Raw genomic sequence first — 27795 nt, 5'->3', positions numbered from 1 at the left:
ATTGAACACACATAATTGATTGAAGCTTCCATTGAAGCTGATAGAGCCACTTTAAATGGAAGTGAGATAACTGAAGCTGATTCAAACTACAAAAATACTACTTAAAACAAGGCTAAACCCATATTAGTATTAATTAAACGACCTGGTGGCGAAGTGGTAGAGCTACTACTGCCTTACAGCACCAGAGACCCGGGTTTGATCCTGACTAAGGGTGCTTGTCTGTACGGAGTTTGTACGTTCTCTCCATGGCCTGCGTGGGTTTTCTCCAAGTCTGCGGTTTCCACCCACACTCCAGAAGACGTACAGGTTTGTAGGTTAATTGGCTTGATATTAATGTAAAATTGTCCCTACTGTGTGTAGGATAGTGTAAATGTCTGGGGATCGCTGGTCGGTGCAGACTTAGAGGGCCGAAAAGGCCTGTTTTCGCGCTGTATATATAAACTAAACTAAACTAAATCAATGGCGTATCCAGAGCAAGTGAGGAGGAGAAGAATTGGGGAAGTGGGTAGTTCTAACATAAAGTTAAGGACCTGTCCCACTTGGCAATTCTTTTGGCGACTGCCGGCATCATATCGGTGTCGCCAAAAGATTTTGAATATTTCAAAATCCAGCGGCGACAAAAAAAATGTTGCAACACTTGAAAAAACACCACGCGTCATATGTCGTCACGCCACAAATTTTTCGGCGACCTGATACGTCAGTCTATGATGCCGGGAGTCGCCGAAAAAATCGCCAAGTGGGACAGGCCCTTAGGAAAATTGGAAAGTATATTTCGATTTGTTTGATTGGATGGGAACAGGCATTAAAATGAGTCATGTGATGCAAACTCAATTAGATTGTGTACAAAGCCAATGCAAGTTGAAATCTGCTATTGAACATTTGCACAGAGGGAACAATATTTGTGAAGGAATCAGGATGGATTCAGAATTAGGATTCTACCTCAATTTAATGAGATATTGTTGGGGATCAATAATTTGGATATTGCAGTCAATTTGAACCCCACAAGGTCCCAGGAACAACAAATGAATAAGCAGTTCATCTATTTTGATAATGCCAAATGAGGGGTAGATATTGACTAGGCAATGGAGAGCTGCACTGCTTCTCATCAGAATTGTGTGACAGAACCTTCACACCCACCTGAAGGGGATGCTTAATGTTCACCTGAAAAAGTATGTTTTGATACCTGGCATTGATGGTGTTGGCTCCTTCAAAGTGGACAAATTTAAGGCTTAAAATCAAATGGAAAACATAGAAAAATAGCTGCAGGCCATTTGGCCCTGTGAGTCAGCACCACCATTCAATATTATCAAGAATCAAGATTCAATTTAATTGTCATTTGGACCCCTTGAGGTCCAAACGAAATGCCGTTTCTGCAGCCATACATTACAAACAAATAGACCCAAGACACAACATAATTTACATAAACATCCATCACATCGCTGTGATGGAAGGCCAAAAAAACTTATCTCTCCACTGCACTCTCCCCCCCCCGATGTCAAAGTCAAAGCCCCCGGCTGGCGATGGCGATTGTCCCGCGGCCATTAAAGCCACGCCGGGTGGTGCGAGGTCGCACATGGCTAATTATCTAAAATCAGTACCTCGTTCCTGCCTTTTCCCCATATCCCTAGATTCCTTTAGCCCTAAAAGCTAAATCTAACTCCCTCTTGAAAACATCCAGTGAGTGGGCCTCCACAGTGTTCTGTGACAAAGAAATGGTCTACTGAAGGCTGTTATCAAAAGCATTCAGTTTTGCTTTCAACACAATTCGAGATCAGCAATTTCTCCTTGTAGATTTGCCTATGTTGAACTGCATGCATAAGGTAGTATTGATGAATTATCTTACCAAACAAAATAACTACATGTGGCATGAAGCTTAAACAAGACTTTGCTTGTAGGTTGTACCTGTAATTTGATATGCTTACATTGGACAATAGGCAATAGGTGCAGGAGCAGGCCATTCGGCCCTTCGAGCAGCACCGCCATTCAATGTGATCATGGCTGCCTTCTCCCCATATCCTTTGACTCTGCTATCTTAAAGAGCACTATCTATCTCTTGAAAACATCCAAAGAATTGGCCTCAACTGCCTTCTGAGGCAGAGAATTCCACAGATTCACAACTCTGGATGAAAACATTTTTCCTCATCTCTGTTCTAAATAGACTACCCCTTATTCTTAAACTGTGGCCCCTGGTTCTGGACTCCCCCAACATCAGGAACATGTTTCCTGCCTGTAGCGTGTCCAATCCCTTAATAAGCTTACATGTTTCAATAAGATACCCTCTCATCCTTCTAAATTCCAGAGTATGCAACCCCAATCGCTCCATTCTTTCCACATATGACAGTCCCGCCATCCTGGGAATTAACCTCTTGAACCTAATCTACACTCCCTCAGTAGCAAGAATGTCCTTTCTCAAATTTGGAGAGCAAAACTGCACACAATACTCCAGAAGTGGTGTCACTAGGACCTTGTACAACTGTAGAAGGACCTCTGCTCCTATACTCAACTCCTCTTGTTATGCAGGCCAACATGCCATTAACTTTCTTCACTGCCTGCTCTACCTGCATGCTTACTTCCAGTGACTGAGGAACAAGGACCCAGATTTCATTGTACTTCCCCTTTTTCTAATTTGACACCATTCAGATAATAATCTGCTTTCCTGTTCTTGCCACAAAAGTGGATAACCTCACATTTATCTGTATCTGCCATGCAATTGCCCACACACGCAACCTGTCCAAATCACCCTGCATCCTCATAGCATCCTCCTCACAGTTCACACTGCCACCCAGTTTTGTGTCATCTGCAAATTTGTTAGTGTTACTCTTAATCTCTTCATCTAAATCATTAATGTATATTGTAAATAGCTGCGGTTCCAGCACCGAGCCTTGCGGTACCCCACTAGTCACTGCCTGCCATTCTGAAAGGGACCCGTTAATCCCTTCTCTTTGTTTCCTGTCTGCCAACCAATTTCCTATCCATGTCATTATCCTACTCCCAATACCATGTGCTTTAATTTTGCCCACTAATCTCCTATGTGGGACCTTATCAAAGGCTTTCTGAAAGTCCAGGTACGCTACATCCACTTGCTCTCCCTTGTCCATTTGCCTAGTTACATCCTCAAAAAATTCCAGAAGATTACTCGAGCATGATTTCCCCTTCGTAAATCCATGCTGACTTGGGCTGATCCTGTGACTGCTATCCAAATGTGCTGCTATTTCATCTTTTATAATTGACTCCAGCATCTTCCCCACCACCGATGTCAGGCTAACTGGCCTTTTATTTCCTGTTTTCTCTCTCCCTTCTTTCTTAAAAAGTGGGATAACATTAGCTACCCTCCAATCCACAGGAACTGATCCTGAATCTATAGAACATTGGAAAATGATCACCAATGCGTCCACGATTTCTAGAGCCACTCCCTTAAGTACCCTGGGATGCAAACCATCAGGCCTTGGGGATTTATTTAGCCTTCAGTCCCATCAGTCCATCCAATACCATTTCCTGCCTAATGTTAATTTGTGTCTTCCTTAGTGAAGACAGATCCAAAGTACCTGTTCAACTCATCTGCCATTTCCTTGTTCCCCATAATAAATTCACCTACTTCTGTCTCAAGGGACCCCACATTTGTATTAAGTATTTTTTTCCTCTTCACATACCTAGAGAAGCTTTTATTATCCCCCTCTATATTCTTGGCTAGCTTACCTTCGTACCTCATCTTTTCTCTCCGTATTGCCTTTTTAGTTATCTTCTGTTGCTCTTTAAAAGATTATACTTCTCTTTTATTTTTATACTGTCCTTGACTTCCCTTGTCTGCCACGGTCGCCCCTTACTCCCTTAGAATTTTTCTTCCTCTTTGGAATGAACCGATCCTGCACCTTCTGTATTATTCCCAGAAATACCTGCCACTGTTGTTCCACTGTCATCCCTGCTAGGGTCTCTTTCCAGTCAGCTTTGTCCAGCTCATCCCTCATGCCCCCATAGTCCCTTTTGCTCAGCTGTTCCTATTTTCCCTTCTCCCTCTCAAATTGTAGATTAAAACATCATATTATGGTCACTCCCTCCTAATGGCTCCTTTACCTCGAGTTCCCTTATCAAACCCGGTTCATTACACAACACTAAATCCAGAATTGCCTTCTCCCTGGTAGGTTCCAGTACAAGCTGCTCTAAGAATCCATCACAGAGGCACTCCACAAACTCCCTTTCTTGTGGTCCAGTACCATCCTGATTTTCCCAGTCTACCTGCATGTTGAAATCACCCATAACCACCATAGCATTACCTTTACGACATGCCAATTTTATCTCGATTCAACTTGCACCCTATATCCAGGCTACTGTTTGGGGGCCTGTAGATAACTTTTTACCCTTCCTCAAGTCTATCCATACTGACTACATCTGATTCTATGTCACCCCTCGCAAGGGACTGATTTTAATTCCTTACCAACAGAGCTACCCAAACCCCTCTGCCCACCTGTCTGTTTTTTTCGATAAGACGTATACACCTGAATATTCAGTTCCCTGCCCTGGTCCTCTTGCAGCCATGTCTCTGTAATTCCCATAACATCATACTGCCAATTTCTAACTGAACCTCAAGGTCATCCACTTTATTTCTTATACTTCGCGCATTCATATACAGCACTTTGACCTCGGTATTCACCTCCCCTCTTGCAACGCTCGCAATTTGCCCTGACATTACTCTCTTAGCTCTTCCCGAACTTTCCTTCCCATTAATTCGGGAGCCTTTTGTAACTTTTCCTGTACTCACTTCCCCTTTAACTCTATCTTTATACTCCTAATTTGTCAATCCTTCCCCCCCCGCCCCCACTATTTAGTTTAAACCCACATTTGTAGCACTAGAAAACCTGCCTGCCAGAGTCTTGGTCCCCCTTCAGTTAAGGTGTAACCCGTTCCTTTTGTACAGGTCACCCCGCCCCCAGAAGAGATCCCAGTGGTCTATAAATCTAAATCCCTGTTCCCTGCACCAGCCACCCAGCCACACATTCAGATCCCCTATCCCCCTGTTCCTGTCCTCACCAGCACGAGGTACAGGAAGCAATCCAAAGATAACCACCCTAGAAGTCCTGCTTTTCAGTCTTCTTCCTAACACTCTAAACTCATGTTGCAGAACCTCGTTCCTCTTCTTCCTGACGTCGTTTGTGCCCACGTGCACAACTACTTCCGGTTGTTCACCTTCCCTCGAGGATGTTCTGAAATTGGTTTGTGACACCCCTTGCACCAGAGAGGCAACAGACCATCCTCAAGTCTCGCCTGCCGCCACAGAATCTCCTGGCTGCACTTCGGACAATGGAGTCATCCACCACTATGGCTCTACCACCACAACGTTGGTCTCTCCTGTCGAGTCTCATCGCTAGGATTGGAGCCACTGACCTTCCCGCCGCTCGGACTGGAAGTCTGCCCCGATAGCTCCCAATAGGGTGTACATTAGGCACAGCCACGGGGTTTCCTGCGCTCCACGTTTACTCCCCTTTCTCACAGTCACCCACCTTCACTCTTCCTGTATCCTTGGCGTAACAAGCTCACTGTCGGACCTGTTCAGGAAACTCTCGTTTTCCCGGGTGGCCTTGAGATCATCCAGCTGCTTCTCCAGTTCCCCAACATGTTCATTCAGGAGCTGCACCTGGACACAATTTCTACAGGTGTAGTTTCCGGAAGCTCCAGCGGTGTCCCTGACTTCCCACATCCGGTAGGAAACACACTGCACCAACTTGCCTGCAATTTCTATCCTTGCCTCAGCCTCCTCGCTGAAGACTCAAGCCAAAGACTCACACTTTACTCACCAAGGCACTTCACCCCAACAAGGCCCTCCGCTGCAACTGCACTTCTTTATCTGTTACCTAATCAAATACTTAAGGGCTAATTTATAAATTACTCGAACCTGGGCCTTTGCGCTCTTTTTAAATCTTCTTTCCATCTGACTCACCTTCTTCCAGCCAAAATAATTAATATTTTAGATAAAAATAATAGTTGACTATGAAATTGTGGTGATATTTTTACAATCTTTTTTTTGATCCAGTGATTGCTATTGACATTGATCCAGTGAAAATAGATCTTGCATACAACAATGCTCAAGTCTACGGTGTGGCGGACCAGATAGAGTTTATCCTTGGTGACTTTATGCTGCTGGCATCAGACCTGAAGGCTGACACCATTTTCCTCAGTCCTCCTTGGGGTGGCCCTGATTATGTCAACGCAGAAATCTTCGATCTGAAGACAATGATTTGCCTGGATGGATATCCTTTTAACTTTCTCTTAAAGCCTCAATGTGTTGTATAGTTTTGGCAAGGTCAAGCTTGTTAACATTTGTTTTGAAGGCTGTTTTTACTTGTTTGGTGAACAGGCAACACATCACAATGTTCAGTGTGAGGGAAAAAAAGCTAACTACAGAGAATGGGAGAGAAAATAGTATAGGATATATTTATTGAATATAGTGATAGAATATTGAAACTCGCTGATTTATAGAATAAATTTAATGACCCCTGACATTGGAGCCCTTGTAGATTTATATGTATCATTGCAGTTCAATTTGCTGTTGAGGTAAACAATGGAAACTTCTTGCTTCAGTTCATTTTATGTGCCAAGTGGCTGGCAAAGGATTGCTGTTAGTGTGGTTGGTTTCGGCTTCAAGGACATAATAGCCGTGATATTTAGAGAGAGGAAACAGAAGGACTGTTTTGCACTTCGGAAATACAGAACAAAATATTTCCTCATGGGTGACTGAGTGTTGCTGCTCCGTCGCAATTCCAGAGACATATATTTAATCCTGATCTCAGCTAATGTCTGCATTGGTTTTGCATATTCTCCCTGCGACTTAATGAGGTTCTGTCATGTGATCTTGTATCCTTGAATCCTATTAAACTTGCTGCAGGTTTAAATTTGCGACTGTAAATAGTACATTAACATGGGTAAGTGCAAGGGAGAGTGTAAGTTGCAGGCTTACGGAGAAATGAGAGGAAGAATAGAACAAATGGGATTGGTCAGTTTGGTGCCTGCATGGCAATTAATGGACTGCTTCAGTGTTAGGCAAGTTACTCTTTTGTATTTTGTATTGCCTTTTTCCTTGCTGCCGCCAGCAAGTTTAAGTGGATTCTTATTGGACTAACAGGGTTCAGGTCTTTGTATCAGTTGGAGTTGGGGTAGAGAGAGAAGGAAAGGATTGGAAGTGCAAGGAGGGATGGGTGGAAATATGAATGAATGTGGGTAGGAGAAAGGAAGGCATCAGAGACTGGACAAATTGCAAGCTACAGTGAGTTGAAATTTGAACACTAGTTGGTACTAAAGGGCCGGCCTTAGGAGGTGCGGGGCCCAATTGGGAACGATTTTGGTGAGCCCCAGGTTCCCAGCCAAGGTCTGTAGAATCATAGAAATACAAATAAAGTATATTATATACTTTATATCTCTATAGTAGAATAGAAAGTAATCAAAATGTGCGCTTAAAAAGTGCCTGTGAGTTAATGGACCAAACAGACCTAAGCTACATTTTAATATAAAATTCCATACATGTAAGCCTACAAGTAACAAACAAAATGTGTAGATCACCTATGAAAAGTACACAGTTACAATACCACTTGTTTTAGTGACTGAAATGAAAAAAAAGTAATTTAATTAAGTAGATCCTGGCAAACCAATAACTATTGACGAAAAACCAGACCAGGCATTCAACTTTGGGCTTTAGCCCCATCCTACCCTTTGGGCTTCTACCCCATCCTAACTTAGTTGTGTGTGTGTGTGTGTTAGTTGGCTGTGTGTTCTGTATGTGGGTGTGGGAGGGAGGGAGAGAAGGGAGGAAGGAAAGAAGGGAATGAGGAAAGTAGAGAAAGAAGGGAGGGAGGGAAGGAGAGAAAGGAGGGAAGGAGAGAAGGGAAAAGAGAGAGGAAGGAGGGAAAGAAGGGAGGGAGGGAAGGAGAGAAGGGAAAAGAGAGGGGAAGGAGGGAGGGAAGGGAAGATGAGAAGGGATGGAGAGGGCCGGCGGGGGGAGCGGATGCCGGGGTCCGGGAGAATGTGTGTGAGCTGAGGCCGAGGTTTGTAAACGTTGCTCCAAACCCCGGTCCGGCCCTCCCTGTATTGTTCACCGCGTCGCCCCGGGGAGAGAGGGGTGGAGCCGGGGCTGTGCGCGTGAAGCACGGCGACTGGAGGGGCGGGAGCGCTGCCCCGGGACCGTGAGGGACCTCCCCCTCCCCCCCTTCTCCATTCCCCCTCACACCCCCTTCCCCGCCTACCCCTTTCTTTCCCTTCCCCAGGTATCTTCACCTGCAACCACAGAAGATGCAACACATGTCACCATACCTCCTACCTCTACTCTGTCCAGGACCCCGACAGTCCTTTCACGCTAGGCAGAGATTCACGTGCACCTCCTCCAACCTCATCTATTGTATCCGTTGTTCAAGATGTGGACTCTTGTACATCGGCGAGACCAAACGTAGACTGGGCGATCGTTACACGGAACACCTTCGCTCATCCCGCCTGAACCTACCTGATCTCCCGTTTGCCAGACACTTTAATTCTCCTTCCCATTCCTACACAGACTGACGTGGCAGCAATGACTGAAGAATGTCTGAAGAAGGGTCTCGACCTAAAAAGTCACACATTCCTTCTCTGCAGAGATGCTGCCTATCCCGTTGAGTTACTTCAGCATTTTGTCTATCTACACAGACCTTTCTGTCCTAGGTCTCCTCCATTGTCAGTGAGGCTAAACGCAAATTGGAGGAACAGCATCTCATTTTTCGCTTGGGCAACTTACAACCCAGTGGTATGAATATTGATTTATCTCACTTCAGGTAGCCCCTGCAGTCCCTCTCTATCTCTCCCCCACCCAAGTCGCACTAGCTTCTCGTTTTCACCCTAAACATCTAACAATGGCCTGTTTCCTTCATCATCGTTACTTTTTTGCATATCTTTCATTCATTGTTGCTTATCTCTCCACATCATCTTCTATATCTCTCGTTTCCCTTATTCATAACCAGTCTGAAGGAGGGTCTCGACCCGAAACATCGCCCATTCCTTCTCTCCAGAGATGCTGCCTGTCCTGCTGAGTTACTGAGTTTTTGTGCTACATTTCAGGGGAAAAGAGATGGCAGGGTTGATAACTTTGTGAATCTGCCGAAGGTGGGAACAGGTTGGAAGACAATTTTCTATGTGTTTCAAAAGTGGATGTTTACTAAGGATTTAGCTTCAGGCCACACTTTTTGAGAATGTGTAATCAATTTTAGGAAATGCAAAAACCTCACACTGCCATGGGTTGAAACTTTCTGCCGATGGCATAATTATGTGTAAAGCTGGAACACTTGGAGAATGTGTTCAGTCACACTGCCATGGGAAAGATGTCATTAAGCTGGAACAGAGGTGTGTCAAATCGTGAAGGGGAATAGATAGGTTGAATGCACAAAATCTTTCCCGGGGTAGGGGAATCAAGAACTAGAGGGCATAGGTTTAAGGTGGGGGAAAAGATTCAATAGGAACCTTTTCACACAGCTGGTGGATATATGGATCCAGCAGCCAGAGAAAGTAGTTGAGGCAGTAACAACAACATGGGTGGCACGGTGGCGTAGCAGGAACATTGCTGCCTTACAGCACTTATTGCGCACGAGACCCGGGTTCGACCCTGACTATGGGTGATGTCTACAGAGTTTGTATGTTCTCCTCGTCACTGCATGAGTTTTCTCCTCGATCTTCGGTTTTCTCCCACACTCCAAAGAGTTTGTAGGTTAATTGGCTTGGTATAAATGTCAAAATTGTCCCTAGTGTGTGTAGGATAGTGTTAATGTGCAGACTCATGGGACAAAGTGCCTGTTTCCACACTGTATCTCTAAACTAAACTAAACATTTAGAAGATAGTTGGACAGGTAAGGGTTAGGAAAGGTTTAGGATATGGGCCAAATGCAGATAAATGGGGCACTTGGTCTGCATGGATTGAATTATGACTAACAACCATTATCCACTCAGACTCTAAATTTAATAAGTGGAAAGAAAATGATAACACTGTCAATTTAATTTTCTGAATTTTTTGTAATCCTCTTTAAGATTTGCAAGAGGCAGAGCAAGGAAATTGTGAATGTTCACATATTCAGAATTTAACTTCCTTGGAGTTGATGAATTTCCAAATGGTCAATTAACTTCTAATGGATATGGAAGTCTATTTTTAACTAGGGTAGAACATTGAAACTTATATTTTTCTTGCCCATGTTACATCTTAGTAATTTAATTAACAAATTAGGTATGACAAATAAATTGTGGAGAAAATGCAGAGATAGCTCCCAAAGATCCAAGTTACTAACATTTGAAGTATGTATTCAAAATGTGAAATGCAAGCGATCTGAGACAAAAGCTAATATGTAGCAAGCCAAATTGATTTTTAGAAATAATGTAGCATATTATATTTCAGTATTTGGACCTGTTGCGAGGTTAACTTTCCACTCAAAAGATGTATTTTTGTTGCTTTCTCAAAATTGCTTTTATACTTTGTTATTCTGCCTTGACTTTATTTTACCTTTGAAATATTTGCACTCTCCCACAAGATTACACCAAACATTGTTTATTTCTTACCACGAAATGCTGACATCGAACAGGTAAGAACTGTTTCTCTTCAGAGGATGGTGCTAACTTTGACATTAGAAATGTCAAAATACCTGCAAATACTGGTTTTAGGAACTAGGGGTACTCTAAGGTCCGTGAGACTAAGGTTGGGAAGGAAGGGGGGGGGGGGGGGGGATTTTTTTTATGTGCGCTCATACCCATGTAAGAGTACAAAAATTCATAACTTGTTTATTGTGTATTTACGATATAGTTTATTATGCAGGTACAGCAGGCAGTGAAGAAAGTGAATGGCATGTTGGCCTTTATAACATGAGGAGTTGAATATAGGAGCAAAGAGGTCCTTCTGCAGTTGTACAGAGCCCTAGTTAGACCACACCTGGAGTATTGTGTGCAGTTTTGGTCCCTTAATTTAAGGACGGACATTCTTGCTATTGAGGAAGTGCAGCGTAGGTTTACAAAGTTGATTCCCGGGATGGCGGGACTGTCATATGCTGAGAGAATGGAGCGGCTGGGCTTGTACGCTCTGGAGTTTAGAAGGATGTGAGGGAATCTCATTGAAACATATAAGATTGGTACGTGTTTGGACACGATAGAGGCAGGAAACATGTTCCCAATGTTGGGGGAGTCACAGTTGGTTCTCCTCCAAAATCGGGAACATGTTTCCTGCATCTAGCGTGTCCAATCCCTTAATAATTTTATATTTCTATAAGATCCCATCTCATCCTTCTAAATTCCAGTGGATACAAGCCTAGTCGTTCCATTCTTTCATCATATGACATTTCTGCCATCCTGGGAATTAACCTCGTGAACCTACATTGCACTCCCTCAATAACAAGAATATCCTTCCTCAAATTAGGAGACCAAAACTGCACACAATACTCCGGGTGTGGTCTCACCAGGGCACTGTACAACTGCAGAAGAACCTCTTTGCTCCTATACTCAAATCCTATAATTATGAAGGCCAACATGCTATTAGTTTTCTTCACTGCCTGCTGTTTCTTGCATGCTTACTTTCAGTAACTGAAGTGCAAGTAAATCCAGGTCTCATTTCACTTCCCCTTTTCCTAATCTGACACAAAACAGAAGAAGGGTCTCGACCCGAAACGTCACCCATTCCTTTGCTCCAGAGATGCTGCCTGACCCGCTGAGTTACTCCAGCATTGTGTCTACCTGCCATTCAGATGATAATCTGCCTCTTGTTCTTGCCACTAAAGTGGATAACCTCACATTTATCCACATTATACTGCATCTGCCATGTATCTGCCCACTCACCCAACCTGTCCAAGTCACCCTGCATCCTCATAGCATCCTCTTCACAGTTCAAACTGCCATCCAGCTTTGTGTCATCTGCAAATTTGCTAATGTTACTTTTAATTCCTTCATCTAAATCATTAATATATATTGTGAATAGCTGCGGTCCCAGCACCGAGCCTTGATGCACCCCACTAGTCACTACATGCCATTCTGAATGGGAACCGTTAACTCCTACTCTTTGTTCCCTGTCTGCCAACCAATTTTCTATCCATGTCAATACCCTACCCCCAATACCATGTGCTCTAATTTCTACTGATATGTGTGGGACCTTATCAAAGGCTTTCTGAAAGTCCAGATACACTACATCCACTGGCTCTCCCTTATCCATGTTACTGTCTACCTGAACTTAGTTGTTAGGGGTGACATTAATTTCTTTTCATTCTTTTTTGAATGACAAATAATTTCAATTTGATTCAAAATGTACTGGTCTATTACCAAGAAGATCTCAAAACATTTCACATTGTTTGTCAATGCTCTGCATATTCTACTCTTCTGCCTCACTTTCCCAAAGTTTACTTAAATTTAGAGCCTTGTTTTCTGACTCATCGTTCTCCCTCTTAACTAGTATATCAAATACCATTCAACGGTGACTGCTAGCCAAGCGTTATTGCACCATTCACTAATTGACTAACTCAAACTAATTATTCGTTATTTTTGTTAGCTGAAGGAAATATCGTTCCAGAAAAAATGAACACAATATTCTAACTATGGCACAACCAATGATTTAAATAAGTTTTCTATTAGCTTCTTAAGGATTATATCCCATTTGAAAATGTAGCATATTATTTGCTTTTGAAGGTTTGTATATCTGAACCCTGATTTTATACATCTCCTTTCTCCAAAATACTTCCCAAAATACATATCGAGTTTTCGAGAGCGGGGAGAGCGGAAAGCGGGGGAGAGAGCGGAGAGCGGGGGAGAGGCACAGAGGCAGGGAGGCAAATAAAATAACGTGGAATAATAAAATAACGTGACTTTACCTGAGCCCGTGCTCACGGTCCGGTAGCCCTGACAGTGAGTTTAAGATATTTCTCCCTTGAATTTTATTCAAAGGAACGCGGTGTTAAAACACAATTACATTTACTGAGGAATGTGGATCGATGTATTGATGACACATTGTATAACTACTGTTAACTACTGGCTGATAACAAATGCTAACAGTGGCAGTTAACAAATCATTTTTGTCTGAGTTGAATAAAGTGAGAAACGGCTCAAATCTTTCTGCAGTACTCATTAAACCCGAGCTGGAAATTGAAATCTAGGGGAACACCGTACCCCTGCGTACCCCCCCATTTCCATCACTGGTTAAAATACCCACTGATTAAAACATGTTGATTAATGACTCATTTTAGTTGCATAATAATCGTTGCGTGATTATTATACAGGTGCACAACCTTTTATCCAAAAGCCTTGGGACCAGACACTTTTCGTAATTCGGAATTTGGCGGCCTTCGGAATGGAAATTTTTTAGCGTAGATTTTAATGGCTGGCTCAGTGGTAGTGTGCTCGGCTCATATCCGCAAGGTTGCGAGTTTGCGCCTTGATCCCGGCAGTTCCTCGGTCGTGAGTTTGAGTCTTCAATGTAGTTTTTTCTTGCAGAATAAATGTCTGTATGAAATGCAGTATGTTGAATGAATTCCTGAATTTGTAAATGTGACCACAGCATTGAATCACCTCTTGCACTCATGTCACCCTAGCGGGGCTACATGCCCTTAGGCGGCCTAAGGCGACATTTTCACACTCTTGTATCCGTGTGCAGCAGAGGTGATGTGCGTTTGGCGCCAAACGTGAGCTTTGGTGTGCAGACGACATCCTGGAAAAAATGTCCGGTTTCTTCCAGGTAGGCGATATACCCTCCACTTCTCTTTTATGAAGTGGATTTAGTTCCCCTTTCTTCCAGGACCGACCGGAGGTTCCGCTGTCACCTCTGCGGGCCGCCCTCGGTGAACGTCCTGTCTCCCTGTCCCTGGGATAGCAGGGGGCGATCAAACAGCACAATACCCCCCTCCCCCTCCAACTCCAGAGGAATCCGCTCCCCGATGGGCCGCTACGGCGCCAAGTGGCAGTTCGCCCACAGCCCGAGCTGTGCGACCCCAAGAACAAGACGACCTTGCACACCATCAGCTTCTGCCCATACATGTTCGGATGCGTGTTCCTCTGGAGTTGGAGCGGGGCTGGGCTGGAGTTGCTGATCGCGGATCTCCGTGCTTGCAGTGGGCCTGGGGGTCGGTGTTCCGTTGGTCCTGGCGTCTCCGGTGACTGGCATTGTATGCTGGCATCGCCGACGTGAAGACAGTGCAAAGCCCCCGCGCCGGTGCAATGGGTGGGGAGCTGGAGAGGGGAGGGAAGGGGTCACACACATGGCTGGGAAGCAGAGGGGTGTAGGTGGGGTGAAACTGAAGGGAGCGACAATCTGCTGCTCCCTGCCCGCTGAGTTAAAAAGTTCCCACGCAAGACTCACGATACACTGTGTATCGTGAGTCTACCGTGGGAACTTTTTAACTCAGCAGGCAGGCAGCAGCATATTGTCAATTATTAACCCTCCCGCGCAATATACCCTCACCTTCTCTTTTATGAATGGGGATTTAGTTCCCCTTTCTTCGAGGAGCGACCGGAGGTTCCGCTGTCACCTCTGCGGGCCGCCCTCGGTGAACGTTTTCAAGGACCTTTCTTCAAGAACCGAAAAAATGTCCGCTATTCGGATGTTTTCGTTATTTGGATCTTCGGATAAAAGGTTGTGCACCTGTATTAGTAACTTGGTTTGTTTTGCACAGACTCCATGTGTTTTAATCTTTCATCTTAGAAAAAGGTCTCTGTACTTGCAAAAAGCTGACAACTGGAGAAATTCAGAAGGTTAGCTGTCCAGATGCAGGGTTACCACCCAAAACGTCTCAGTTCCTTCCCTCCCACCACATAGATACTAATGGATCTGCTGAGATACTCCAGCAGTTTGCATTTTGTTCCTGTACAGAAGGCTCTTTAAATTTGAATTTGGTTTGCATGATATTTCCACCAGATGGCATTTGCACCATATAGACAAGTAGATAAAATATGCGTTATTCACTTCCTGGTCTGCTTATTGGCATTTCTTTCTTTTTCTTTTAAAATCTTTTTATTTATTTTTTTCAAAAACAAAAACAAGACTACAAAAAAAAAATGATAAACATAACAATGATATTAATACATAGGGATCAGGATTACATTACAGGTGCACAACCTTTTATCCGAAAGCCTTGGGACCAGACACTTTTCGTAATTCAGAATTTTTCGGCTTTCGGAATGGAAGATTTTTAGCGTAGATTTTAACAGCTGGCTCAGTGGTAGAGTGCTCGGCTCATATCCGCAAGGTCGCGAATTTGCGCCTCGATCCCGGCAGTTACTCGATCGGGAGTTTGAGTCTTCAATGTAGTTTTTTCTTGCAGAATAGGAGAGAATAGGGAGGGTTAGGCTGGGATCATTCTCTGCGAGATAATCTTAGTGCGGAAGACAAGTGTAGGAGAGGTGTACTGACTGTGTGGGCAGAACTTTGGAAGTGATTGCCCACCATTCTCAAAAGCCGCTGTGTCTCCCTGTCCCTCCAACTCCAGAGGAATCCGCTGCCCGATGGGCCGCTACGGCGACAAGTGGCGGTTCGCCCACAGCCCGAGCTGCGCCCCCCCATCCGCAACCCGGGTTCCTCTGGAGTTGGAGCGGGGCTGGGCTAGAGTTGTTGCTGGCTGTGAGTCTCTGGGATCTCCGTGCTTGCAGTGAGCCTGGGGTTTGGTGTCCCGATGAGGGGGCGCAGCTCGGGCTGTGGGCGAACTGCCACTTGTCGCTGTAGCGGCCCATCGGGGAGCGGCTTCTGGTGGTCCTGACGTCTCTCAGCTCCTGTCCAGGGGGATGGCCGGAGACGTCAGGACCAACAGGAACCCGCTCCCCGATGGGCCGCTACAGCGACAAGTGGCAGTTCGCCCACAGCCCGAGCTGCGCCCCCTCATCCGCAACCCGGGTTCCTCTGGAGTTGGAGCGGGGCTGGGCTAGAGTTGCTGCTGGCTGTGAGTCTCTGGGATCTCCGTGCTTGCAGTCGGTGTCCCGTTGGTCCTGACGTCTCCGGTCACCCCTCTGGACTGGAGCTGAGACTGGGAACTGTACCGCCCTTGCCCCCTCCCTCTGCAACTGCAAACAACTCCACAGTTCCCAGTCTCAGCTCCTGTACAGGGGGGTGGCCGGAGACGTCACAGCCCGAGCTGCGCCCCCTCATCCGCAACCTCAAGACCAAGACGCACCTTGCACACCATCAGCTTCGGTCCCTACGGGGAGCGTGTTCCTCTGGAATTGGAACGGGACTGGGCTGCTGCTGGCTGTGGGTCTCTGGGATCTCCGTGCTTGCTGGGGGCCGGTGTCCCGTTGGTCCTGACGTCTCCGGTGACTGCCACTAGCTCCGACGTGAAGACAGTGCAAAACCCCCGTGCCGGTGCAATGGGCGGGGAGCTGGAGAGGGGAGGGAAGGGGTCACACACATGGCCGGGAAGCAGAGGGGTGTAGGTGGGGTGAAACTGAAGGGAGCGACAATTTGCTGCTGCCTGCCCGCTGAGTTAAAAAGTTCTCATGCAAGACTCACGATACACTGTGTATCGTGTCTACCGTGGGAACTTTTTAACTCAGCAGGCAGGCAGCAGCAGATTGTCAATTATTAACCCTCCCGCGCAATATACCCTCACCTTCTCTTTTATGAATGGGGATTTAGTTCCCCTTTCTTCGAGGACCGACCGGAGGTTCCGCTGTCACCTCTGCGGGCCGCCCTCGGTGAACGTTTTCAAGGACCTTTCTTCAAGGACTGAAAAAATGTCGCTATTCGGAGGTTTTCGTTATTTGGAACTTCGGATAAAAGGTTGTGCACCTGTAATAACAGGTATAACCTAAATATGAGTCCAGTGCCAAAATACACATTGAATATAGACCTCCCCGGTCTCTATGTAAATATAGTTAAGTGTTTAAAAGAGACCTTATATATATATAAAAATAAAAAGATAAAAAGAAAAAAAAGAAAAAAAAACGAAAACCCCCCTAAACTAGAAAAAAAAAGCAAAACAGAATCTGGGATGCAAAGAATTTCAACAATTTAAGTCCCTGTTTGTCGTCAAGTCCGTTCCACTGTATAAAGGTAATAGAATTATTATAACAGTTGGAGAGGGGACAATTTATGTCATATGAAAATGTTGAATAAATCTTCCCCAAGTCCTATCAAATTTAACCAAGGGTTCAACAATGTCACTCCTAATTTTTTCTAAATTTAAGCATGATATCATTGGCATTTCGTATGAGTGTATTCATCATTGGAACAAGAAATAACATTTAAAAAGGGTTATAACTAAAACTCTGATCTTGTGCTCTTCCGGTTTGCTTGGTCTTTCTATTTGTGCAAAAACTGTACATGATAGCACTCACCGTTCTCCTGTGCTGCGAGTGCACCAAGTTTTGTTCCGATTGGTGGTCTATTGTAAAAGTTAGCGAGGTTTAAAAATCCTAAAATCCGCGGGTGCACAGATCGATCTGCCAGTCAGCGCCGCGTGGATTTGTCTTTTCTTCTGTCACTCCGAGCGATGGTCCGCCCCTTCCTGCGCCATCGCGTCTTTACTGGGGCTGAGGATGACCAGCAGAGGTTTCAACTGGACATAATTTTCGGAGGGACCGGAAGTGGCCCGGCGCAGGAGATGTCGCCAAACGGAAAGCGGCGAAACCGATTCCGGCAGAGGAGAGCAACCAGCGCCCCCTGTGAGTCCCCATCGCAGCACCAGCTCCAGCCCCTTCCTCTCTGGTCCCCCTCACTGGCTCCTGCCGCCTCCCCATAATACCCCCCTCTCCCCACAACCCCCGTCTTTTCTCTGAGCTTCTTCTCGCCCGCCTACACCCCCCCTCCCCACACGTATTCTCCGTCTTTACTATGCATAGAAAAACATCCTTTCTGTAGTCTTTACAGTGTGTTCTTTCTGACTTTTTTTGTTCTACCAGGCCGATGGATTTTGGTGATCTAAGTACATAGATCTAAATCACATTGAACCACAGCCATTTTTTTGCACCATTTACAAAGTACAGGGTATTTATTTTACTTTACAATGGGTTTTTGTCTCATTTTAAAGATTCTTGACTACACCACTACACCATTCATTGGAAGCTTGGACTATGTTATCCAACATTTAATAATAGCTGTCATTGGTACAGTTTCCTCTGGGGCAGCACGAGTGACATTTTCCCACTTTGAGTCCATCTGCATTATCTTTACCTGGCCAATAACAAGGCTTCAGTTGCTTAAGCGTCAAAATTTAGATAAAGAGCTTTTGCATGGAACAAGGATCAAGATAAACACACCCTTTGGTTTTTATTTTGTTGTAGTGGCATGATATTACTGGACAGGCAAATGCTGACTGTGGAGATCAGTAACAGAAACCTAAATATAGTTGTGTCTTTTGAGAGAGCAACTTTTGTTTGAACAACTGAAGTAAGTTTTCCAGTATTGTCATTAACAGCCAAAGTAGGTTTGGTTACTAATCAGGGTCTAGGTTTTTCCTCTGATTATACAGACATTGAAATCTGACTAGAAAGTGATGCGTCAATATGCTTAATTTACTAATTCATGGCTGCTTTTGAATGTTGAACTTATGTCTGCTGGCATGATTTGGCTAGATGCTTAATTTTTCTCTTTATAGAGCTGGATTGACAAGAGAGTGGAATGATTGGAAACTATTTATTTACCGTTGATGTTATCAAAACTAAATTATTTTCAAATGAAGTGAAGTGACAGCCCTTTGCTATTATTGTGCATTTGCTGAAGTCACCAATTATCTATTTCCGGTAGATAATCTAATTCACGGAGCAGCTTGAGGTTTGACTTATAACGTTTAAAATACTTAGTGAAATCTATCCATTCCATCAGGAGTGTGCATCAAAGACTTTTCAAAAAAATCTAATCCTACATAATTCTACTGTCCATTGTATTTTAAAATGTTTTCTACTTTTAAACAAAAATGCAGATTAAATGCTGCCTCCGCAAGAAATTGAATGACCTGCAGATAGTAGAAGGCCTAGCAATGGTTTAAATTAGCAATTAGTTTAATTTCTATGTGTTAGTTTTATTTAATTCCATGCAGGATTGATTTGCAGGAAGCAGCATTCCTCTCTTCCTCTGTTGGTTATGTTACTGATGTATCCAATACTGTAGGACATATTTAGAGGACCCATTAAACTCTTACAGAATAAACTTCCCTTTTCCATGTGAAAATGCTTTTGGAGATGGAGGCCTTTTAACCAAATTTCAGTGAAGTAGTATTTGTGCAATTCATTAAGAGTATTATATACACAACTAATAACTCAATTAACATTGTACTGCTGCAATCCATTCAGTGAGCAAAAAACTATGCAACTTGTATAAAATGTATACCTTCTGCGAATAGATCTGTTAAGTATCCGCTGGCATACTTCAGACACTTTACATTATTTTGGGGCGGCGCAGCAGCCTAGCAGTAAAGTTGCTGCCTTAGTGCGCGCGAGACCCAGGTTCGATCCTGTCTACGGGTGCTGTCTGTACAGATTTTGTACGTACTCTGTGACCGTGTGGGTTTTCTCTGGGTGCTCTTGTTTCCTCCCACACTCCAAAGACGTACTGGTTTATAAGTTAATTTTCTTTGATTCTTTATTAATTATAAAATTGTTCCTAGTGTGTAGGATAGTGTTGGTGTACGGGGTGATCACTGGTTGGTACAGACTCAGTGAGCCGGAGGTTCTGTGTCCATGCTTTGTCTCTAAAGTAGAGTTTAAAGAAACCTAAAAAGACATTTAATCTTGCTTTGTTCACAATTATATATATCTGCTGCTTTTGATGAATGTACATTCTTGACTCGCCTACCAACAAGACAGGACTTTTTTTTACAAAACAACAATTTTTATTTTGTGCGAATTTATAGAATTGTTATGCACAGCTTTGTGCATTATGATTACTAATTTGAGGTTCCTTATTCAACAATTACCATTTTCATCAACAAGTGTATTTTAATATCTCTCTTCACTTTTAAAGCAGTATAATGGCACAGCTGGTAGAGTTGCTGCCTCACAGAGCCAGAGATCCATGTTCGATCCTGACCTCAAGTGCTGATTGTGTGGAGTTTGTGCGTTCTCCCAGTGACTGTGGGTTTTCTTTGAGTGCTTTGATTTCTTCCCCCATCCCAAAGACGTACAGCTTTGTGGGTTAATTGGCCTCTGTAAATTGCCCCTGGTGTGTTGGGAGTGGATGTGAAAGTAGGAAAACATGGACAATAGACAAGACAATAGGTGCAGGAGTAGGCCATTCGGCCCTTCAAGCCAGCACCGCCATTCAATGTGATCATGGCTGATCATCCACAATCAGTACCCCGTTCCTGCCTTCTCCCCATATCATATGTCTCCGCTATCTTCAAGAGCCCTATCTAGCTCTCTCTTGAAAGTATCCAGAGAACCGGCCTCCACTGCCCACTGTGGCAGAGAATTCCACAGACTCACAACTCTCTGTGTGAAAAAGTGTTTCCTCATCTCCATTCTAAATGGCTTACCCCTTATTCTTAAACTGCGGCCCCTGGTTCTGGACTCCCCCAACATCGGAAACATGTTTCCTGCCTCTAGAGTGTCCAAACCCTTAACAATATTATATGTTTCAATAAGATCCCCTCTTATCCTTCTAAATTCCAGAGTATACAAGCCCAGCCACGCCATTCTCTCAGCATATGACAGTCCTGCCATCCCAGGTAATAACCTTGTTAATATAAACATAGAACTAGTGTGAATAGGTGGTTGACGGATTCAGAAGGCCAAAGGGCCTGTTTCCATGCTGTGTCTCTAAACTAAACTAAACTCATGGGTTTTAAAGCCCAAGGAAATTGGCACCATTTAGGAAAGCTAGCCCTAACTTCCATGTTTTAAGGGACGTGCAATAAATTATCTGTGAATAACTACTGCAAAACAGACAGGTTGTGGGTTTCAAATATCAATAGATTGTATCATTAGCAATGTTTTAAGTGGGGCCACAGGTTTCCTAAACTCCATGCCAGTGAGAACAGGGGAACTGAAGGCCTAATAAGGAAATATGCCAGTCACGTCCTGAAACCTTCACAGCTGCTTTCCTGCTAGCTTGTCTGACTGTTTTTTGTTTATAATGAGTATACTCAAAGCCCACTTTGATGACTCCGGGGTAAATTTGTAAATAACAGAAGGGATGACCCAAAAATTGGTTAAATATGTATATTTTAAGGACTGTAACAAGGAAAAAATAAAATCAATATTTTTGAAATATCTTTCACAACTTTGCACATCCTCAGTGTACTTTATGAAGTTTTTTTTGTAGTTCAGTTACTGTTTTAGTGATTGTGGCAGTCATTTTCTGCTAAGCAAGCTCACTCATATAGCAAGATAGACACAAAAAGCTGGAGTTACTCAGCGGGACAGGCAGCATCTCTGGAGAGAAGGAATAAGTGACGTTTTGGGTCGAAACCCTTCTTCACTCCAGCTGTATAAAAAAAAAGAAAAGAAAAAATAGAATGGTAGGGGAAAAAGGCCAGTTATCATACAAACAGAAACAAAAAGAAAAAAGTTATCGAGTTGGAGAATTCGACATTGAGTCCGACCGGCACCAACATGCCCAGGAAGAGGATATGGTATTGTTTTGTGAGCATTTTATTCTATCAGATAGAAAAATAAAGTCTGCTCTAAATTGGCCACTTAGATCACTTGCTTCTTGATCTTCCATTTGGTATTAAAATATTTATTTTCTTTTTTAAACAGTATATTTCCTGTAGCTTTGTTTCCAAAAGCAGAAAATGCTAGAAGCACTCTACAGGTCAGAATTTATGGACAGAGAAACGGCTATTGTTTCAGTTCAGGTCTTCAACCTGGATTGTTAACTTTTGTGCTTTTAATAGTGCTCTGATCACTTGCAGAATTTACTGTTCTTGTTACTATAGCAGGCATGATATTCTTCCGATTTAAATCGGAATTCCGATTTTTTTTTTCCTTTTCTAACAATGAATCAGATTTTTCAATTTTTTGTGCCCGATTTTGACACAGTTTAGTTGGCAAGATTGTAAAATAAAAGTGTGAGGGAAGGAGAGTCACTGGAGTTACCGGTCTGGAGGCGGGCAAGCTTGTGATTCATGATGGAAGTCAGCAAAGTCAGCCAATAGAGGGGGGGACACGTGGAAGGCCGTGGGCGAAGGGAACACAACGATGCTCTTTGGTTGCTGCTGAGATCAGCCCAGCAGCGCCATATGAGGCGTGACAGTGCTCGTTTGTCGGATGGAACCGGAGCGCGAGCGGGTGAGATGCGGGGCCACGAACAGGAGCGTGGGCTCGGGGTGATCGGGACTCCCGGACAACTAAGATGGGGGTGATGGCTGCGGGGTGGTGATCCCCTCCCCCTCCTCTCTTGTGGGGAAAATACAACAGTGTTTCCCATATGGAGCTGCAACTGGAAAGGGAATGATACTGGCATGATAGTGGGGGTTAGAGAGATGCGGGGCCCTTCCTCCTGGCTTTTGTGTTCTTATGGCATCTTTACAAATAGCCCATTTATAAATTCAGGTAACACTTTTTGTAACTTTTTTTAGCTGAATGAAGTCAATTATTTCATGAAATATTTATCTTTTGGAGGTTATTTTACTGGTTATGTGTTAGAAAAATTCTAAACTTCTGTTATGTAAACTACCAGCAGAAAGCTTAGGAATTACTTTCAAATGATTGAAAATGCAGGAGCCCCCTGAACCCTCTCCGGACCCACGGCCAATACTTCCTACTTTTTTTCTGGAGGTGAATATCATGTCTGTATAGATAATTTATTATTTCCAGAATAATTAAATCATGTGTGTTTTATATTCAGAATCTGATTACTTTCATTAATAAATATTTTCCTTGCCCTCATAGTTAAATAAACTTGAGTCCAAGTTAATATTTTTTTCATTTTTGTGATTATAGCCATTTTGTAATTTGACGGTTCTACTGCTGCTGTTTGTTTAGGAGTGAACAGACTGAGAAACCTATTGTATGAGGTTCAGATCATGGTGATTTTTTCAAAGATTTATTACCTATTAAATTGCTTATTCAGTTATATCCTGCTTGCTCAGCATCAACCACAGATGTCGAAGAACAATACAGAAAGCATGTTTCACCCTTGAGATGCTGACAATTCATTTCATTTCCAGGCAACTGATTTAGATCTTGCCGGTGAAGAATTCCTGTTTCATCAAAACCTAAACTTTGTGCTTTCTTTTTAACATAAAATATTATTTTATAAACAACAATTAATTACCACTGAAAGAGATCATCATGGCTTTGAATGGACCAGTCAATTAGTTTCACTCCCCTTGTTCTTTTCCCACTGTTGTGCCGATTTGTAAATTTAACATTTTTATTTAACTATTATTTAAAAGTTGCCATTAAATCTGATTCTCACCCTTTTGGGCACACCATACCAGATTGCAGTTCAATGTGTAATTTTTCTCGCTTAATTCCTTTGACAATTAAATGGATGTCCTCGGCCTACCAAGCTTTTTTCCACTGGATACCAGATTCTCCCCTGTAGATTTGTTTCCAGAAACACAGTGCTGGAAGCTCTCGACAGATCAGACAGCTTGGGAAACAATTCATGTTAATTCTCTCAAGCATACTTTAAACTGCAGCCACATAATTGATGTCTGCTATTCTTGGTACCATTCTAATAAACATTAATGTACTTCTTGGATCACATAAGTTACAGAATTAATTAACATCTGTCTTTGATGTTTTTGGCATGCGTCAAATGTCTGCCTGTTTTTAACTATTAATTGTATTGGAAAAGATTTTAGAGTCTGGACAGTCACCTAGTCGTGGACTGAAATAAAATTTCAAATTACTTGCACTCATCAGTGTCAATTTCAACAAGAATGGAAGCCCTCACTTTTACCAAGACATTAATAAGGCTGTCGGGCTACCTTCAATCCATACCTCCCACCTTCCCAGTGTTAATACAAATGCTATTTTTCTACAGCATCTCTGCCAAACTGCCTTTCATGAGGGAAGTTGTCATATTCACCATTGTTTAAGACATCCCAACCAGTTTTGACATAGTTTTAACTGTAACCAAAAATTTCTAACAATATCTACATCCTTATTGGAATTGGTTTATTATTGTCACGTGTATCGAGATGCAGTGAATAAATATTTATGTGCTGCCCAGTCATACCATACTATATATGAGTATAATCAAGCAATACACAAATACAGCGGGTAGTGCAAAGAGAAAAATGCCATTGCAGAATACAGTATTACCACATAATACATATATTATTAACAGAAGAAAAAAAAAATCAAGGGCCTCAATGAGGTAGGTTGATAGATTGAGACTACATCATTGGCTTATGAGATGTTCAGTAGTCTGATGACAGTGGGTCAGAAGCTGTTCTTGAATCTGATGGTATTTCCTTTAAACTTTTGCATCTTCTACACAATAGGAGAAGTTGAAGAGGGAATGACAGGGGTGTAGATTATGTTGACTGCTTTCCCAAGGTAGCATGAAGTGTAGATGGAGTTGATAGTAGGCTGTTTCATGTGGTGGACTGGGATACATCTACAACTAATAAGTTCATATGTGATAGGAGCAAAATCAGGCTATTCAGCCCAAGTCTACTCCGTAATTACATGGCTACGTGGCTGATCTATTTTTCCCTCTCAACTCTCTTCAATTTCTTGAAGGCTTGGGCAGAACTTTTGTTGAACTAAGCTGTGATCCATCCTAAAAAGATTATTTCTACGGTGCGTATGTGGAAGCTGATTTGAGTTATTGGAAGTGATGCTGAACTTAGACTTTTGGGGATGTAGAGGTGTTTGTGCACTTTCTTGGCCATAGCTTCGATGTGTTTGCTCCAGGACACATTGTTGGTGATATTTATGCCTCGGAACTTGAAGCTCTCCACTTTGGCACAATTGATGCTGACGGGGTTGTGTACACCATCCCTTTTCCTGAAGCCAATAACTAGCTCCTTCATCTTGAGGACACTGAGGGTGAGGTTTTCTCAACCCCATGTCACTAAGCTCTCTATCTCCTTCCTGTGCTCCATCTCGCCGTTGTTTGAGATCCGGACCACTACCATGGTGTCATCTGCAAACTTGTAAATGGAGTATAACAGAATTTGGTCCCACTGTCTTGAATGTTTAGAGATGGTTTGGGTGTGTAGGGAGTATAGTAAGGAGCTTACAAATGTGATACATTTTGCTACCTTCCAAAGTATTTCTTTTCTCCTTAACCCATTTTCATTAAACCTTGCAACTACCTGTTACTTAACTCCGCCTGAAGTAATCTTGTCCATAATAACACTCAAATAATCTGGCAACCAATCATTTGGAAAACTTGGTTCTGAAATGTACACTTTAGGTCCAGTATTGGAGCCGGGTGTGGGGTCAGGGCTCTCTCTCTCGCTCTCTCTTTTCCTCACTCCCTCGCCCTCGTTACCACCCACACCCCCAACCCCCCCCCCCCCCCCCCGATGAAGCTTTCCTACCACTCTGCAAAGGTGAAGTTGACACGAGTTTGCTTGACATAACATAATCACTTAGCCTGTGCGTCTACCCTAATCTAAGAACAACAGTTAACTAGCTATCCTCCTTAATGTAAAAAATAAGAGTAACTTGTCATAGCAGGCAGCGAGCTAGTCTCTGAGAAGATAAAAGTTTATCTTGTGACCTTGCAGGTGGCCTCATGATTTATTGGTTCCTCAAAGCTAACCCAAGCATTTTTCCAAAACACTTATTGTTTTAATAATAATAATAATAATACATTTTATTTATGGGCGCCTTTCAAGAGTCTCAAGGACACCTTACAAAAATTTAGCAGGTAGAGGAAAAACATGTAAGGGGAATGAAATAAATAGTAGAGACATGACTAGTACACAAAGTAAAGACAGAATTCAATACAAAACACAATATGAGGCAATTAATGCACAGATGAAAAGGGAGGGGGACGTGGGGCTAAGGATAGGCCGAGGTGAAGAGATGGGTCTTGAGACGGGACTGGAAGATGGTGAGGGACACAGAATTGCGGGTCAGTTGGCGGAGGGAGTTCCAGAGCCTGGGAGCTGCCGTGGAGAAGGCTCTGACCCCAAAACAACGGAGGTTGGACTTGTGGATGGAGAGGAGACCGGCTGATGTGGATCTGAGGGACCGTGAGGGTTGGTAGGGGGAGAGGAGTTAAGTGAGAGGGGGGGGCCAGATGGTGGAGGGCTTTGTAGGTGAGGATCAGGATTTTGTAGTTGATCCGGTGGGAGATGGGAAGCCAGTGAAGTTGTTTGAGGACTGGAGTGATGTGATGCCAGGATTTGGTGTGGGTGATGAGTCGGGCGGCTGCGTTCTGGACCAGTTGGAGTCGGTTGATGTAGGTGGAGCTGATGCCAAGGAGAAGTGAGTTGCAGTAGTCCAGTCGGGAGGAGATGAAGGCATGGATGAGTCTTTCAGCAGCGGGAGGTGTGAGAGAGGGTCTGAGTTTGGCGATGTTGCGGAGATGAAAGAAGGAGGTTTTAATGACATGGCAGATGTGAGGCTCAAGGGAGAGGGTGGAATCAAAGATCACGCCAAGGTTGCGGGCCTGGGGAGACGGTGGTGCCGTCGATGGTGAGAGTGGGGTTATTGACTTTGCTGAGTGGATTTGGAGCCTATGAGGAGGAATTCTGTTATCGCTGTTGAGTTTGAGGAAATTATGTTGCATCCAGGTTTTTATAGCTGACAAACAGGAGTTGATATGGGAGAGGGGGGGGGGTGGGGGGTGGGGGGGGGATTTGGTGCCGAGGTAGATCTGGGTGTCATCAGCGTAACAGTGGAAGTCCAGGTTGAAGTGGCGGAGTATCTGACCAAGGGGGAGGATGTAGATGATGAAGAGGAGGGGGCCGAGTACGGAGCCTTGGGGAACGCCTTGAGTGACTGTGGCTGTAGCAGAGGTGTGGTTGTGGAGAGAGATGAAGTGGGATCTGTTGGAAAGGTAGGAACGGAGCCAGCTGAGTGCAGAGCCTTCAATGCCAAGGTCTTTGAGTCTGGTGAGCAGGATGTTATGGTTCACTGTATCGAAGGCTGCACTCAGGTCGAGGAGGATGAGGATGTTGAGGGAACCAGTGTCAGCAGAGGTGAGGAGGTCATTGAGGACTTTGAGGAGAGCAGTTTCTGTGCTATGGAGGGGGCAAAAGCCAGATTGGAGGGGTTCAAGTAGGTTATACGCAAGGAGGTGGGAATGAAGTTGCGACGCAACGATACGCTCCAGGGTTTTTGAAAGAAAGGGGAGGTTTGAGATTGGGCGGTAGTTAATGAGAGAGGAGGGATCAAGACCAGGTTTCTTTAAGATTGGTGTAACAGCAGCAGTTTTGAAAGCGGAGGGGACAATTCCTTGGGACAATGAGGAGTTGAGATTAGTGAGGTAGGGGCAGAGAACGGGGAGGCAGGATTTCAGCAGGGTAGTGAGAGAGGGTCGAGGGAGCAGGTAGTGGGTTTGGAAGAGCTGATGAGTTTGGAGATTTCAATAGGGATGACCAGGTCAAACTGGGAGCGGATGCAGTGTGGAGGAGAGGGGTAAGGAGGTCAGTGAAGATGTTGAAAGGAGGGGCCTTGGTAGGTGGTGGAGTAGATGCTGGGGAGTCGGGTACAGGGGATAAAGATTGATAGATGGTGCTGATTTTATCAGCGAAAAAGTGGAGGAATGAGTTGCAGAGATCCGGAGTAGAGGTAGGGAGAGTGTTGGCTCGAGGCTTGAGGAGGTTGCCCACTGTGGAGAAGAGGGTTCTGTGGTTTAGGCAGGAATCGGTGAATATGGAGGAGAGGTTGGCAGATTTTGCAGCAATGAGGGCATCTTTGTAGTCAGTGAGGTGGAGTTTGTAAGCTTCAAGGTGGACTGTGAGAGATGATTTATTTGTGAGTCGTTCAAGTCGG

At 43.9% G+C, this 27795-nt stretch overlaps 1 protein-coding gene across 2 annotated transcripts in view; it reads left to right on the top strand.

Annotated features, from left to right (window-relative positions):
• Positions 1 to 27795, top strand: part of tgs1 (trimethylguanosine synthase 1) — a 72322-nt gene that overhangs the window by 35817 nt on the left and 8710 nt on the right. For both annotated transcript variants that reach the window (XM_055634057.1, XM_055634056.1), the window contains exons 11-12: positions 6026 to 6242; positions 10496 to 10574. In XM_055634057.1, coding sequence (XP_055490032.1) covers positions 6026 to 6242; positions 10496 to 10574 — 296 coding nt within the window. The remainder of the gene's footprint in view (positions 1 to 6025; positions 6243 to 10495; positions 10575 to 27795) is intronic.

This window comes from Leucoraja erinacea, chromosome 4 (genome assembly GCF_028641065.1).
Source record: "Leucoraja erinacea ecotype New England chromosome 4, Leri_hhj_1, whole genome shotgun sequence".
In the NCBI taxonomy this organism is placed as follows: Eukaryota; Metazoa; Chordata; class Chondrichthyes; order Rajiformes; family Rajidae; genus Leucoraja; species Leucoraja erinaceus.
The sequence above is the reverse complement of the archived record's forward strand: the minus strand, read 5'-3'. Positions and strand labels throughout refer to the sequence as shown.